Raw genomic sequence first — 14,296 nt, forward strand, 5'->3', positions numbered from 1 at the left:
GTCGTTGATGTGAAATAAAACAGCTGAAACAACCTGTGGCTTCATCCTCCTCTATAATATCCTCCAGAGTGTAGTTCCTGAGAAACTCAGCAAAGGCTCCATTCTGCTGGAGCAGCTCCTGATGGGAGCCCATCTCCGACACTCTGCCGTCCACCATCACCAATATATTGTCAACCTGGGGCAAGTAGCTGATGCCATGTGTCACCAGAATACGGGTCTGGGATAGAACATCAAAATACATTTTATAACACACCATTTTGTAACGCAGTATTAAAACCTACTTACCGACTTTATTTTAAGTCATAGGATAGGATGGATGTATCAGACAATGGGGAAATTATGTGTTTGCTGTGTAGATTTTTACAGAAACAAAAGCAAAACGTAATGAAAAACTAAAAATGAGTTATAAATATTGCAACTAAACAATTGCACTATGTATACTATTTTAACACAAAGGTTTTGCACAAATAAAAGGAGATCACTAAAATCACATACTTGTCAACAGTCATAGCGAAAATAAAACGTGAAATATATATATATGTAACTTTCTATTACATATCCTAGCAGGATGGGGGGTTTGAAGAGGGAAGCCTTACAATAGAGTTTTGCTTATGTCATACATCACAAGAAAAATACAGTAAATTTCCACTTATTTGTGCTGCAGCATTCGCTGCCCTGCATATTTGCAGTTTTATTATCAAGAAAAATGTTTTTGTTTGTGCGAGAACCCATCCAGTCCATTTTACTCCAGAAAATCCATCTCATGCACCCAAAATTGGTAGTAATTTGTGAATATGTGACAAAGCATAAAACGTACACTATAGTAAAACAGCATACATGTACGTGGTGTACATGTCCATTATACGTGATTTTTTGCGATTTGTGGGTGGTCTTCAGACATAACCCCTGGGAATAATTGGTATCTATTGCAACATTTATAAAACGTGAGGATCTAAATGATCTTATCTAGGTAATACATAAATGTTTAGTCATGCAATTAATTACATTGCTGACACATGTCCAGCTCTGAACCTGCAGAGATAAATCAAGTTTTAGTTAAATTTTGCACAATAGACCTTATTTTTTTGTTACAGTATGTCTTGCTAATCAGAAACAGCAGACATAAAGGAAAAATTGCACAGTGAGGAATGTATGTAGACTTATTTTGTAAGAAACCCCACTCATCAGTTACATAAAGAATTAAATCAATGCACTCAATATTAACTAACCTTGCCCTGCAGAGCCCCTTCTGGACCAATGAGGTTGTCAAATATATGTTTGGACACGTGGGCGTCTACAGCAGACAGCGGGTCATCCAGTAGGTAGACATCTGCATCACTGTAAAGAGCTCGAGCCAGGCTGACCCTCTGTCTCTGGCCTCCAGAGAGGTTGATTCCCTGTGAAATTAACATGCTACAGAATTTAATATGGAATCACTCTTATTTGTCACTACTGTTTGATTCAGGCATGGTTTATATCACTCCATGTGTAGCATTACTACAAGATGTCCGGGGAAAGTGGAAAAAAAAACAAAGACGACTGACCTTCTCTCCTATTTCAGTCATGTCTCCTCCTGGCAAAACCTCCAGGTCAGGGGTTAAAGCACAGGCCTCCAGAACGCAGCAGTACTTCTGCTCCTTGTATGGTCTCCCAAACAGGATGTTATCGCGCAAAGTGGCGTTCTGTATCCAGGCCTGCTGAGGGACGTACGCCACTGATCCCTGACAAGAGTCCAAAAAAGTTCCACTTCCTGTTATCAAAGCTGTGATATGACACAGTGAGGCACCTTTACAGCCCCATATTAGTTCCAAAATAATATTATGTACAAAAGTTATTTCTTAAAAGGAATATCAAACAAATTCACCAAAATAATCTAAAATGTCAAATTTCTCTGTAAAAAAGGACGTGAACACACATCTAATAAATTTCATGTTTTTCTAGAAAATGAGAAAAGGACTCATTAAAAAAATGTAACCGATACCTGAGGGAAGGGTTTTTGTCATACAATATGATGAAAACCCTATCCATTTTAGTTATATGGCTAGTTGTTTATTTCATATGTTGACACTCATTTTAACAACAATATTGTTTGTTTTTATCATTTTAATGAATGGATGAACTACCTTGACTCATTGGTGTTGTGATGTATAGCGGTAGCATATAAAAAAAAGCGTATGACTGACTGTATTTTAACAGCACACCAGTTTTATTATTTCAATCCCATACTTCATTGTCAAGTTTGTTTGCTTTTGGTTTCAATCTTGGCTTTAGAGTAGGTATAAAAGTGTTAACAAGAAATGTCAGACGGGAAGTGAATAACTGGATAATAATTAACTTGTTCCACTAGAATGAACTCATCATAATACCATTATTGTCTGATCAGTTGTTAGCATTATAAGATGACAAAAAAACAACATAACCCGCTTCTTAGTTGTATGTAAAACAGCATCTTAAGTGAAGTCATACCCGAATAGAAACCTCTCCTTCCAGTTTCTCCATTTCACCCAGCAGGGCAGATATTAGGGAGGATTTCCCACAGCCGACATGACCCACCACAGCCAGCAGAGAGCCATGGGGAACCATCACATTAATGCTAAAAGCACACAGTAAAACGTCAGACATTCTAGCCTTGGGCATCCTGACACAAAAGCTTGATGTGACTTGGCAGGACGTACTTGTGCAAAACAGGAGAATCTTCTTTAGCCCAGGTAAATTTCCCATTGACGACCGTGACTGAAAACTCTACAAATAATTGATTTGTATAATTGGTGAACATCTCAAATAGCTGTAACCTTCTCACATCCCAAGTCATTGTGTAAAAAGTACAAGCAAAAAGTAGTGACTTTGCATAAAGGCTACAATGTTACTCAATGGAATGATGAGCAATAATGACAATGTTTTCTCAGGCATGAGTCGTCTATTTGGGTGAAAGGTGAAGGCATGGGATGAATGCAGAAATAGTCTACTTTCTATACTTGTTCTTGCCTGTTGCTGTGATCTTTCTGTCCACTGAATTTGGATCCAGTTCATCATGACTCAGGAAATGTTGGATTCGCTTCAGTGACACGCTTGTCTGTAATGCAGAATAAACATAGGTAATCACATAAACCCATTTTAACTAGTTAGCAAAAAAGTAAAAGTATGCTCAAAAAAGCAGATATAAACTACAAGCAAGAGAATCTAAGTACCCACCTGTACGAGGCTGCTTATAACTTGGGGAAGCATGTTCAGAGGGAAACGGAGGATGTTGAAAAGTGAAAGCGAAACAAAGGCCTTCTCCGCATCCAGGATGTTGTTCTCATCTACTTTAACATACACGGCAAATGTTGTCAAGGCAACCTGGACACAGATCAACACACAAGCTAGTCAAAAACGCCCAACACAGCTGGGGAGAGACAATGTTTGATTAAACACAGAAGAGACTTCATGATCACTGAATCAATAAAAAAAAATAGATAACCTAAACAAATATTTTCTTGTAGGTTCCCTAAGTTCCTGTTTTTCTACAGATGGTTATAGATATCACACAGACTCCAGGTAGAAGAGGCTCACGCGCAATGTTATTTGTGTAATGGGTTAGTGTAATAATTACTTCAAAATGTAAATATAATATCCTGTCAAATTTGCCTAGCATCAAATCGTAAAACTTGAATAATGTAATCCCTACAACCAGGGACGTGCACATGATTATAGAGGGGCAGGGGCTCAAAGTCAGAAAAGGGCAGGATTTTTTTTTTTTTACACAATATAGAAATTAATGTAAAATTAAATTTGCTAATAGGAAGCTAACTACTTAGCTGTGTGTCCTTTGTAGGTAAAAGTGATTGCCATTTCTTTTGTGTCAACAAATCATGGTCATAATGAGTTAATTCACATTATCATAGGCTTGGAAGACATGAAAAGCAACAAAACACTGGTTTATTATTAGGCTATTTATTGTTAAAGATAAGCATTTTAATATTGAACATTGAACAGTGCAACATGAACTTTGAAAAAAAATACAAAAATAAATACCCAAATGGAAAAAACTTCAATGTGAAAATCTGTCCTTCTTCCCTTAACTTGATGAAAACACCATCAAGTTGTAACTTATGGTCTATCTCACTTAATGCTCAGACTAAACAACTGAAACGCAATACAGGGCCAAAAATATGGACCAGGGGCCAGTAGAGGGCTGTATCCTTTCTTTTTTTGGCATTGTGCTGCAGGCATAATCAACATGAATCAAGTTTAAATACAGATGGCAATATTCCTAACAGATAACCTACAACTTATATCCCCAGAATGCTGAAATTATTATTATTATTAATAATAATAATAATAATTATTATTATTATTATCATTATCATTATCATTATTCTTATTATTGTTATTATTATCATTATTATTATTATTATTTTGTTAACCCACACAGTATATTATTATTATCATTATTATTATTATTATATTGTTAACCCACACAGTAATAGCAAAGTCACAATAAACTTTATATCTAAAACTCTACTGTGAGAAAAATGTGATCCGCTGTAAACATAGTGCATTTTATTTTGAAAATTAACCCGGTGTTTTATTTTGTATTTTGGACACTACTTCCTGTCCCGCACAATCCGCTCTGCTCTGTGCGGACTTGATGTGCCGTGCTCAATTGATGCGCCGTGCTCCGACGTCCGGCAAAAACAGAAGCTGACACATTGAATAATAGAATAATACAGCGTTTTTCTGAAATATTACCCATATTAGATGCTGAATAAGTGGACGGCGACTAGACCATAACATAACTCACAGCTTCAAGTTGCTCCACTGTCACGTCTCAGCGGAAGCGGCAGGCTCAAACAACCCGGTATTACAAGAAAACGTGGGGTTTTTGTACCGCTGGTTTTTTTGTGTTTTTTTTTTTTTACATCCCTGACAGGAATTTATTAATGTTGTTTAAAGAAAAAAAGAAAAGAAAAACACACACAGGCAGAGGGCACTTTTTAAGACGAGGCAAAAAAGGGCAGGTGCTCAAGCACCCATAGGGCCCTATGTGTGCACGTGCCTGCCTACAACATTTCTGACTGTTAATGAGGGAAATCAGCTGGAAATTGAATGTTGGAAAAGCACATTCCGACATATCAGTAACACATTTAAATTAAACAGACCAGCTGTCACCCTATTTACGCATACCTTTGTGTACAAATGATTCCATGTAAGAACCCAGATCATGTTTGAAGAATCCTTCTAAGTCAGACCTGGGCATTCTGCGACACGCGGGCCGCATCCGGCCCTTTGTGCGTCCCTGTCCGGCCCGCGTGAGGCCAATTATAAATTACAAAATAAATTTAAAAAAGTATCTATGTCGAGTGTGCAATACAACGGTGCTGCTTTTGTTTTGAAAATCATTATTTGTATTACTTCCGTGTGGACGTATGCGTGTGCGTGATTGTGAATGAACGTGAACAGCTGCAATCACTAATTACAAAATAAAGTTGAAAAAACATCTATGTCGTGCGCGCAATACAACTGTGCTGCTTTTATTTTGAAAAGTATTATTTATGGGCGTGTGTCCGTGTGTAACCTGCGAGTGAAGGTGCACATGCAGCGACAAGTGATGCACGGTTTACACCCGAGACACTAAAAAGAGAAAAGTTGATGAAGAATGGCGTGTTTCCAACAAGACATGGACTGCAAAGCAACGTTCCCTCTAAGGTGCGTGCCTGCGCAATTGCGCACTGCTCAAGCGTCTGCTGCGCGCAGCAAATATATGCCGCGCACCAAATCAAATCCCATCTGAATTCTAAACAAAATAAACATGTTTATTCTATGTAATTTTGCAATGCAACTTTGAGTGACAGTGACAACAAGCGGCCCTAACGGTGTTCGTCAACACCGTTCAATTATTGTAACGTCTATCGAGATGCTTCGAGGACAGGAATTATATCGATCACTTTATTGAGCAAAACTGTTTATATTCGGACATAACCACACCAAAAACATGAGTAAAACAATTCTATTTAGAAAAACTAGTCATTTTCTGCCGTACAAACCAGGCCAAAACCAACTTGTCATCTGTCACCAACACGCATACCACTAAACCACTGGTGCGTTTATTGCCACACAAAAAGTCGGACAACTCAAACACCACACAAAGTTACACTATGACTCCTCAGTCATACGTGTGCTTATTTTTACTGTCATTTATTATTAATGTTAATTTATTTATATTAGTCATGGAATGCTGTTACACACACTATGTTGAAGTATTACTATTATTATTAATTATAATTATTATTATTATTATTTATCTTACGGTATATATCAAAAATAATATTGAGCAAAATTTAATTGAAATATTGTCGATGTGGCCCTCTAGCAGTGCTCGGGTTGCTCATGCGGCCCCCGGTAAAAATTAATTGCCCACCCCTGCTCTAAGTAGTTCATTCAAATGAAACCAATGTTTGTTACAAACGTATGTGAAACTTAATGTTAACTTGTTAAACATTTAGCCCAAAGGAAGATGGAAAATAACTGTCAAGCTATAACACAAACATTATAAATATTTTTCAAAATGTATTTCTGTACTTCTTCCACCTTCACAATCTTCTTTCTAAGTTTGCCACTCCTTTCTCAGTCATATAATACAAATAGACAGAGTAAATATTGAAAGGGTAAAAGAAAACACATTTTTGGGTGTAATAATAGATGATACAATTAACTGTAAAACTCATGTAAAAAATATACAACAGAAAGTAGCAAGAAACACGTCATCCATCCATCCATTTTCTACCGATTGTCCCTCTTGGGGTCGTGGGGGGTGGCTGGAGCCTATGAATAAAGCAAAATATGTTCTGGACCAAAAATCACTGCATATTCTCTACTGCTCACTAGTGTTACCATATCTACATTTATTGTGTAGAAATATGGGAAAACAACTACGAATGTGCACTTCTTCATTAACTGTGTTACAAAAAAGGTCAGTTAGAATAACACATAATGTTGTACCGTATTTTTCGGATTATAAATCGCTCCAAATTATAAATCGCACCGGCCGAAAATGCATAATAAAGAAGGAAAAAAACATATATAATTCGCACTGGAGTATAAGTCGCATTTTTGGGGGAAATTTATTTGATAAAACCCAACACCAAGAATAGACATTTGAAAGGCAATTTAAAATAAATAAAGAATAGTGAACAACGGGCTGAATAAGTGTACGTTATATGACACATAAATAACCAACTGAGAACGTGCCTGGTATGTTAACGTAACATATTATGGTAAGAGTCATTCAAATAACTATAACATATAGAACATGCTATACGTTTACCAAACAATCTGTCACTCCTAATCGCTAAATCAGATGAAATCTTATACGTCTAGTCTCTTACGTGAATGAGCTAAATAATATTATTTGATATTTTACGGTAATGTGTTAATAATTTCACACATAAGTCGCTCCTGAGTATAAGTCGCACCCCTGGCCAAACTATGAAAAAAAACTGCGACTTACAGTCCGAAAAATACGGTATATAGAGAACATAGAAACCCATTATTTATTGAATCAAAAATATTGAAAATCAACGATTTGGTGCATTTGCAAACAGCTAAAATTATACAGAAAGAATACCCAAGAATGTACAACAATTCTTCTCAACAAAAGAGAAATATAATCTCAGAGTAAAATCAAATTTAAAACAAATGTACGCACGTACAACACTTTAAACCTTTAGCATATCAGTATGTGGAATTAAATTATGGAATAGATTAAGCAAGGAAATCAAACAAAGGTGTTCACAAAGTACAAAGAACAATTATGGTAAACATCTTGAACCTTTTTAAAAGAAAAAATAAAAAAGACTGATTATTTATGCATTTAATATTTGTTTACTTACTTATGGTTTATTATTTATTTATTTATTTATTTATTCACTGTTCTGTCACAAACAGAGAACAACTATATGGGATAAAACTGCTATCATTTCGAATTCCAGTCTGTTTGGAATATGACAGTCCTTTGAATTTTTTCAGACCTGTGATGTCTGCAGATATCTCTATGTATGGTAAAGACTTACCCAAAGATCTTTGCCTGAGTCCGCCATTTTGTTTAATGTTCGACCATACAGTATGTAGTCCCAACGACACAATGCCCATGGTACGACACGAAGACCGAAAATGCTCCTTTGTTGTTGTTTTTTAACTGGCACAAGTCACTACACAAACTGTAGGCCTCATCTGAAGTAGGAAAGTAGCGTACTTTTACCTTTTATGATTCGTAGCAAAGCACCTTCAACTCGGAAGAAGTCTCTCTTCGTGTGTGCAAAGCACTTTGAAGAGTCCTGCTTCATAAACCTCCGCCAGTATAAAGATGGATTTTCCAATAAACTACTTTTAATGGCGGGCTCGGCAACTGCTATTTATGGCAATGGAAAGACAATGACACTGTAAGTAATAACAGTAGGTTAGAAATGTGTGAATGATACGTGAGCAATGAAACATGAACAATGTTAGCTCACATTGTTGTGTAGCTAGCTTAACCTTCTAATGTAAGACAACAGCATCGCCATTCCCCGGCAAAATAAAAAAAATATTTTCCTAAAAACTACTTTTAATTGGATCAGTGCCTGCTGTGTTTGGCAATGGCAATGTAAGTAATGAAATCCGTCATCACGTTTGCGATGTAGCTCGTAACTCCTAGCTACATAGTTTAGAGCCTTGAACCTCAAAGCAACTTAAAGCAGCTGTGCAGCTGAGTTATTTACATGATATAATAGAAAAGCCTTTTGTTGTCAATATACACATGTATATGTCCAGGGTCTAGCATTAGAAAGTTACAGTTTCTGTAGAAGTTTTACTTTAGCCAGCGTGTATAGTTCCAGACCTGTACGTCAGCCGGGTTTCCTTCTTCGCTTTCGTTTGCCATCTTAGTGCCGACCACAAAACAAGGCAAGCCGCTGCTCTCGCTATATTATCTGGGATGTTTTGTTGTGGTGAAAGTCACTCAAAACAGATGGCTGCTGGCGGTCACCGAAGTCCATAGTGCATAGTGCACAGAAAAAGCAAGAAAGCTAAAAAAAAAATACAAAAATTCCTATACATTTCTGCCGGGCGGGGGCGAATGCTGACTAAGCTTGAAGGGGCCTGATGAGGAGAGGTTAATTTGGATATAACAACTCCACCTCTCAAAACAACCCGTATTAAAAGGGAGCAAAAAAATGGCTTACAAATATGTCTGTAAAAGAACATCTATGCAAATTTTTCGCCCAAAACTTTTTTTTTAATGGCCCGCTGCACATTTGTAAAAAAAAAAAAAACAGCAAAAAAAAAAACAACGGCAAAATATATATATATATATATATATATATATATATATATATATTTTTTTTTTTTTTTTTTGTCCTGTCCAGCTTCTCAGGCAAATCATATTGTTGATGCAGATGCCCATATCGACTGTACAAATTTACTTTACAAAAGAGAAATGTGGGATACTTCTCTTGTTGCCTTATTTGTATTTGACTTTATTAAATGTATTTATATTATCATTTGGTGCAGCCGAGCCGGAGCAGGCAGACAGAGGGGGAAATTTAAAAAAGAACACAAAGGCCTAATTAACAAGAAAAGGATGACATATTGATACTAATAGCCCTAATAATAAGACCGTATTTTTCGGACTATAAGTCGCAGTTTTTTTCATAGTTTGGCCGGGGGTGCGACTTATACTCAGGAGCGACTTATGTGTGAAATTATTAACACATTACCGTAAAATATCAAATAATATTATTTAGCTCATTCACGTAAGAGACTAGATGTATAAGATTTAATCGGATTTAGCGATTAGGAGTGACAGATTGTTTGGTAAACGTATAGCATGTTGTATATGTTGTAGTTATTTGAATGACTCTTACCATAATGTTACGTTAACATACCAGGCACGTTCTCAGTTGGTTATTTATGTGTCATATAACGTACACTTATTCAGCCTGTTGTTCACTATTCTTTATTTATTTTAAATTGCCTTTCAAATGTCTAGTCTTGGTGTTGGGTTTTATCAAATAAATTTCCCCCAAAAAATGTGACTTATGTGTGTTTTTTTCCTTCTTTATTATGCATTTTCGGCCGGTGCGATTTATACTCCGGAGCGACTTATAGTCCGAAAAATACGGTACATGTAATAAATGATAACACAAATGTGACATGCAGGCTGTTTTTCTTTAAATAAACATATTTTCTTAGCACATCTACATTAGATTGGGTCTTGGTCTTTTTACAATATCAGAAATATAAAAATGCCCCCCACAGCCTCTAAATTGTCAGTATGTGGTCCTTTTTGATTTGTCTGTCTGTGGTCCTTAGAAAAAGTTAAGACACCCCTGCTAGAGCACAAAAGGGCTGTAGTTTTGTTTGACATTTCTGTCTGCAAAAATTAGCAATCTTGATCATGTTCTCAAGTGTTCTTACTAATCATGTAGCAATGTTTATTCCAACAAGTCTGAATGTTACATTTAAAAGAAGTAGAAGTACTTAATGTGAACAAAATTTCATATTTTACCTTTAGCATACAAGAATAGTCCCAGCCTATTAAAAGTCGGAGACAGTGCGTTGGAAATACTGGTATAGCATTGGACTGACGGATCATTATGTGTCGTACCATTCATTAATTAACAAAATTTCAGACATCTTTACATACCAGAAAAGGGGCACTGGTCCAAGCCATGGTGGACAGTGCTCCCAAATATGCCGTCTTCCTCAGTACATTGAGCTCCTTCTGGCGGATGGCCAAAACCTTTTCTTTGAAGGAGTTCTCCCAGGCATACAGCTTCAGTACTTTGATGCCATTCAGGATCTCGTTCATGAGCTTAATACGAGCATCCTTGTGCTGCATCTGCTCCACCTAGGAGGGAGATTGTAATGCAAGAAAGGAATAAAATAAATGTAGGCTCTATTATACTGACCCAAAAATCGGAGAGAAAAATATTTTTAAGTCAATATCAAATGCGTTATCCCTTAGTACCTGATAGGAGCGTGTCTTCATGGCGATTACAGCATTAAATGGAATCAGTAGGATCATGACAGCCACTCCAGCCAAAACGGAAGGGCCAAGATTCTGTAAAGTAGTCACACACAGAAATACAAACAATACATTTATTGAACATTGACAAAAGGGTTAATTTATTTAATATTCATTATGATTATCAAAGATTTTTTTTTTTGATACTGTACGAAAAGAAAATGTCAAGTTACGTATATGTGGCATTAGAACTAATAACTAGTTGTGCATCGTTACACTGAGAAAATGTCACTTTTTTTTGTTGACATTTTGCCCTTGGATATGTCTCCCAATCGTAACAAACTCTTCTGGTGGCAGTGTGTCAAAAAAAGTCAAGTTGAAGTCAAAAGTGAAGTGGAAGTAGACATCGTTAAATGCCCAGAAAAGGAAAACATGTCAACCAACATTGGATTCATGCTTAATCTCAGCCTTTCGGCATTTGCCACCATCATCAAAGGGTAAAGATGGTATTGTTTAACATATGAAATGCTATATACTCTTATGAAATACAGTAGACAGGAATAACAAAGCAGCATGGTAATTCGACTGTCTCTTCCTCCCTAGCAACACAACTTCCACTGTGCAAGACTGCAACTGCAGGGATAAAACGGAGTTGTTCTCTGTATTTTATAAGTGTTTCGAGTAACTCAGGTGTTTATTTAGGCATAATGTAAGTTTCGAGGTCATGATCTGGCAACTATGCTGCCGCCTGTCTGCTTTTTGTTGCAGTGCCTTCACAGTGGGTCACAGGGCGGTGACACCTGCGCACACGCCTGATACTAATTTCCTCCTGCCTACTTAAGCTCACCAGTCCTTTCACTTGGCGCCAGTACATTCCTGATGGTTCACCCTTCCAGTCGTGTTCATCTCCTCTGCTTTGGCTCCACTCACGCTTTTCGTTTACTGTGGCTGTCCCCCTGCGTTGCCGTGTAGTGTTAACTGTTTCCTCGCCACAGCTTTTGTGTGCAATTTCTGTTTCTCCACACCTTTTGTGTGCATCTTTAGTTATTTTTCCTCACTCCTTTTTGAGTGCGCTTTTTGTTATTAATCTTGTTATTTTTGCTCTGCCTTTAAAGTCCTCATGTGCCCAGGAACATATTTCCTGAGTTTATAAAACATAAAAAAAATTTTTTTTAAAGGAAAAAGTGTAATCATTGTAGTATCGACTAGATACGGCTTTTGTACTTAGTATCATTACAGTGTATGTAAGGCATACTTGCCAACCTTGAGACCTCCAATATCGGGAGGTGGGGGGTGGTGGGGGGCTTGGTCGGGGGTGGGGGGGTGGTTGGGGGCGGGGGGCGTGTTTGAGGGTGTGGTTATTTACAGCTAGAATTCACCAACTCGAGTATTTCATATATATATATATATATATATATATATAGATATATATATATATATATATATATATATATATATATATATATATATATATATATATATATATATATACATATATATATATATATATATATTAGGGATGTCCGATAATGGCTTTTTGCCGATATCCGATATTCCGATATTGTCCAACTCTTTAATTACCGATACCGATATCAAACGATACCGATATCAACCAATATATGCAGTCGTGGAATTAACACATTATTATGCCTAATTTGGACAACCATGTATGGTGAAGATAAGGTACTTTTTAAAAATAATAATAAAATAAGATAACTAAATTAAAAACATTTTCTTGAATAAAAAAGAAAGTAAAACAATATAAAAACAGTTACATAGAAACTAGTAATTAATGAAAATGAGTAAAATTAACTGTTAAAGGTTAATACTATTAGTGGACCAGCAGCACGCACAATCATGTGTGCTTACAGACTGTATCCCTTGCAGACTGTATTGATATACATTTATATATAATGTAGGAACCAGAATATTGATAACAGAAAGAAATGGGGGGAGGGAGGTTTTTTGGGTTGGTGCACTAATTGTAAGTGTATCTTGTGTTTTTTATGTTGGTTTAATAAAAAAAATAAAAAAAATAAAAAAACGATACAGATAATAAAAAAAACGATACAGATAATTTCCGATATTACATTTTAACGCATTTATCGGCCGACAATATCGGCAGGCCGATATTATCGGACATCCCTAATATATATGTATGAAATACTTGACTTTCAGTGAATTCTAGCTATATATATATATATATATATATATATATATATATATATATATATATATATATATATATATATATATATATATATATATATACATATATATATATATATATATATACATATATATATATATATATATATATATATATATATATATATATGTATATATATATATATATATATATATATATATATATATATATATATATATATATATATATATATATATATATATATATATATATATATATATATATATATGTATATATATATATATATATATATATATATATATATATATATATATATATATATATATATATATATATATATATATATATATATATATATATATATATATATATATATATATATGTATTTATTTTATTTACATAAAACAAATACTTGAATTTCAGTGTTCCGGTGGCTATCCATTAGATGGCAGTATTGTCCTGTTTAACTTCTCCGTTCATGATGAGTATATCATTTCGGCCACCGTGTTCAATGGAGAAGTCTGTTCTACATATTTATAGGCAACATACACCTTCCCCTTCGAACTGTCCTGGATGAACTGAAATTCTTGTTTCCATTCGTTTTGGAACTTGCAAGCGTATTTCTTCATCTTGCTCGTCGACGGCGTCGCCATGTCTGTAATTTCCTCGTTCTTCTGCTTCGTCTCCTTGTTGTGTGCGCAGATGTCCACTCTACTCTCTAAAAGCCCTAGATGTTATGACGTCATTGGGCAGGCAAGCTGTTTATATTGTGGGAAAGCGGACGGGAGAACAGGCTGTCCCCACTCAGTCTCAGGTCCGCATTGAGCTGGAGGGGGCGTGGCCTCCAGCTCCGGCTGAATACCGGGAGTTTGTCGGGAGAAAATCTCTGCCGGGAGGTTGTCAGGAGAGGCGCTGAATACCGGGATTCTCCCGCTAAAATCGGGAGGGTTGGCAAGTATGATGTAAGGTGTAGATCCACCCATTGCATTTGTGTACATTGAGGAGCGCTAGCTTGCCGATAGCGGTGAGCTATTGTATGCGTAGTGAAGCATACAAGGATTAGTGATTTAGAAGTAGCTAAAACACTGCAGACTGCGAATGGACGTTAGCCGCTGGCAAGCCATGTTCTGAAGCACCACATG

The 14,296-nt window shown here is 36.1% G+C and overlaps 1 protein-coding gene across 8 annotated transcripts in view; it reads right to left on the reverse strand.

The window, feature by feature from the left end:
* Positions 1 to 14,296, reverse strand: part of abcc3 (ATP-binding cassette, sub-family C (CFTR/MRP), member 3) — a 123,765-nt gene that overhangs the window by 33,642 nt on the left and 75,827 nt on the right. For all 8 annotated transcript variants that reach the window (XR_009827036.1, XR_009827039.1, XR_009827037.1 and 5 more), the window contains exons 11-19: positions 10,988 to 11,080; positions 10,664 to 10,867; positions 3,193 to 3,339; positions 2,986 to 3,073; positions 2,676 to 2,742; positions 2,467 to 2,593; positions 1,545 to 1,721; positions 1,230 to 1,397; positions 34 to 217 (exon numbers count right to left, since the gene is read on the reverse strand). Coding sequence is in view for 4 of the 8 variants with exons in the window: in XM_062056314.1 (XP_061912298.1) it covers positions 34 to 217; positions 1,230 to 1,397; positions 1,545 to 1,721; positions 2,467 to 2,593; positions 2,676 to 2,742; positions 2,986 to 3,073; positions 3,193 to 3,339; positions 10,664 to 10,867; positions 10,988 to 11,080 (1,255 nt within the window). In the remaining 4 variants the exon portion in view is untranslated. The remainder of the gene's footprint in view (positions 1 to 33; positions 218 to 1,229; positions 1,398 to 1,544; positions 1,722 to 2,466; positions 2,594 to 2,675; positions 2,743 to 2,985; positions 3,074 to 3,192; positions 3,340 to 10,663; positions 10,868 to 10,987; positions 11,081 to 14,296) is intronic.

The sequence above is a fragment of the Entelurus aequoreus genome, linkage group LG08 (assembly GCF_033978785.1).
Source record: "Entelurus aequoreus isolate RoL-2023_Sb linkage group LG08, RoL_Eaeq_v1.1, whole genome shotgun sequence".
NCBI classification, from domain to species: domain Eukaryota; kingdom Metazoa; phylum Chordata; class Actinopteri; order Syngnathiformes; family Syngnathidae; genus Entelurus; species Entelurus aequoreus.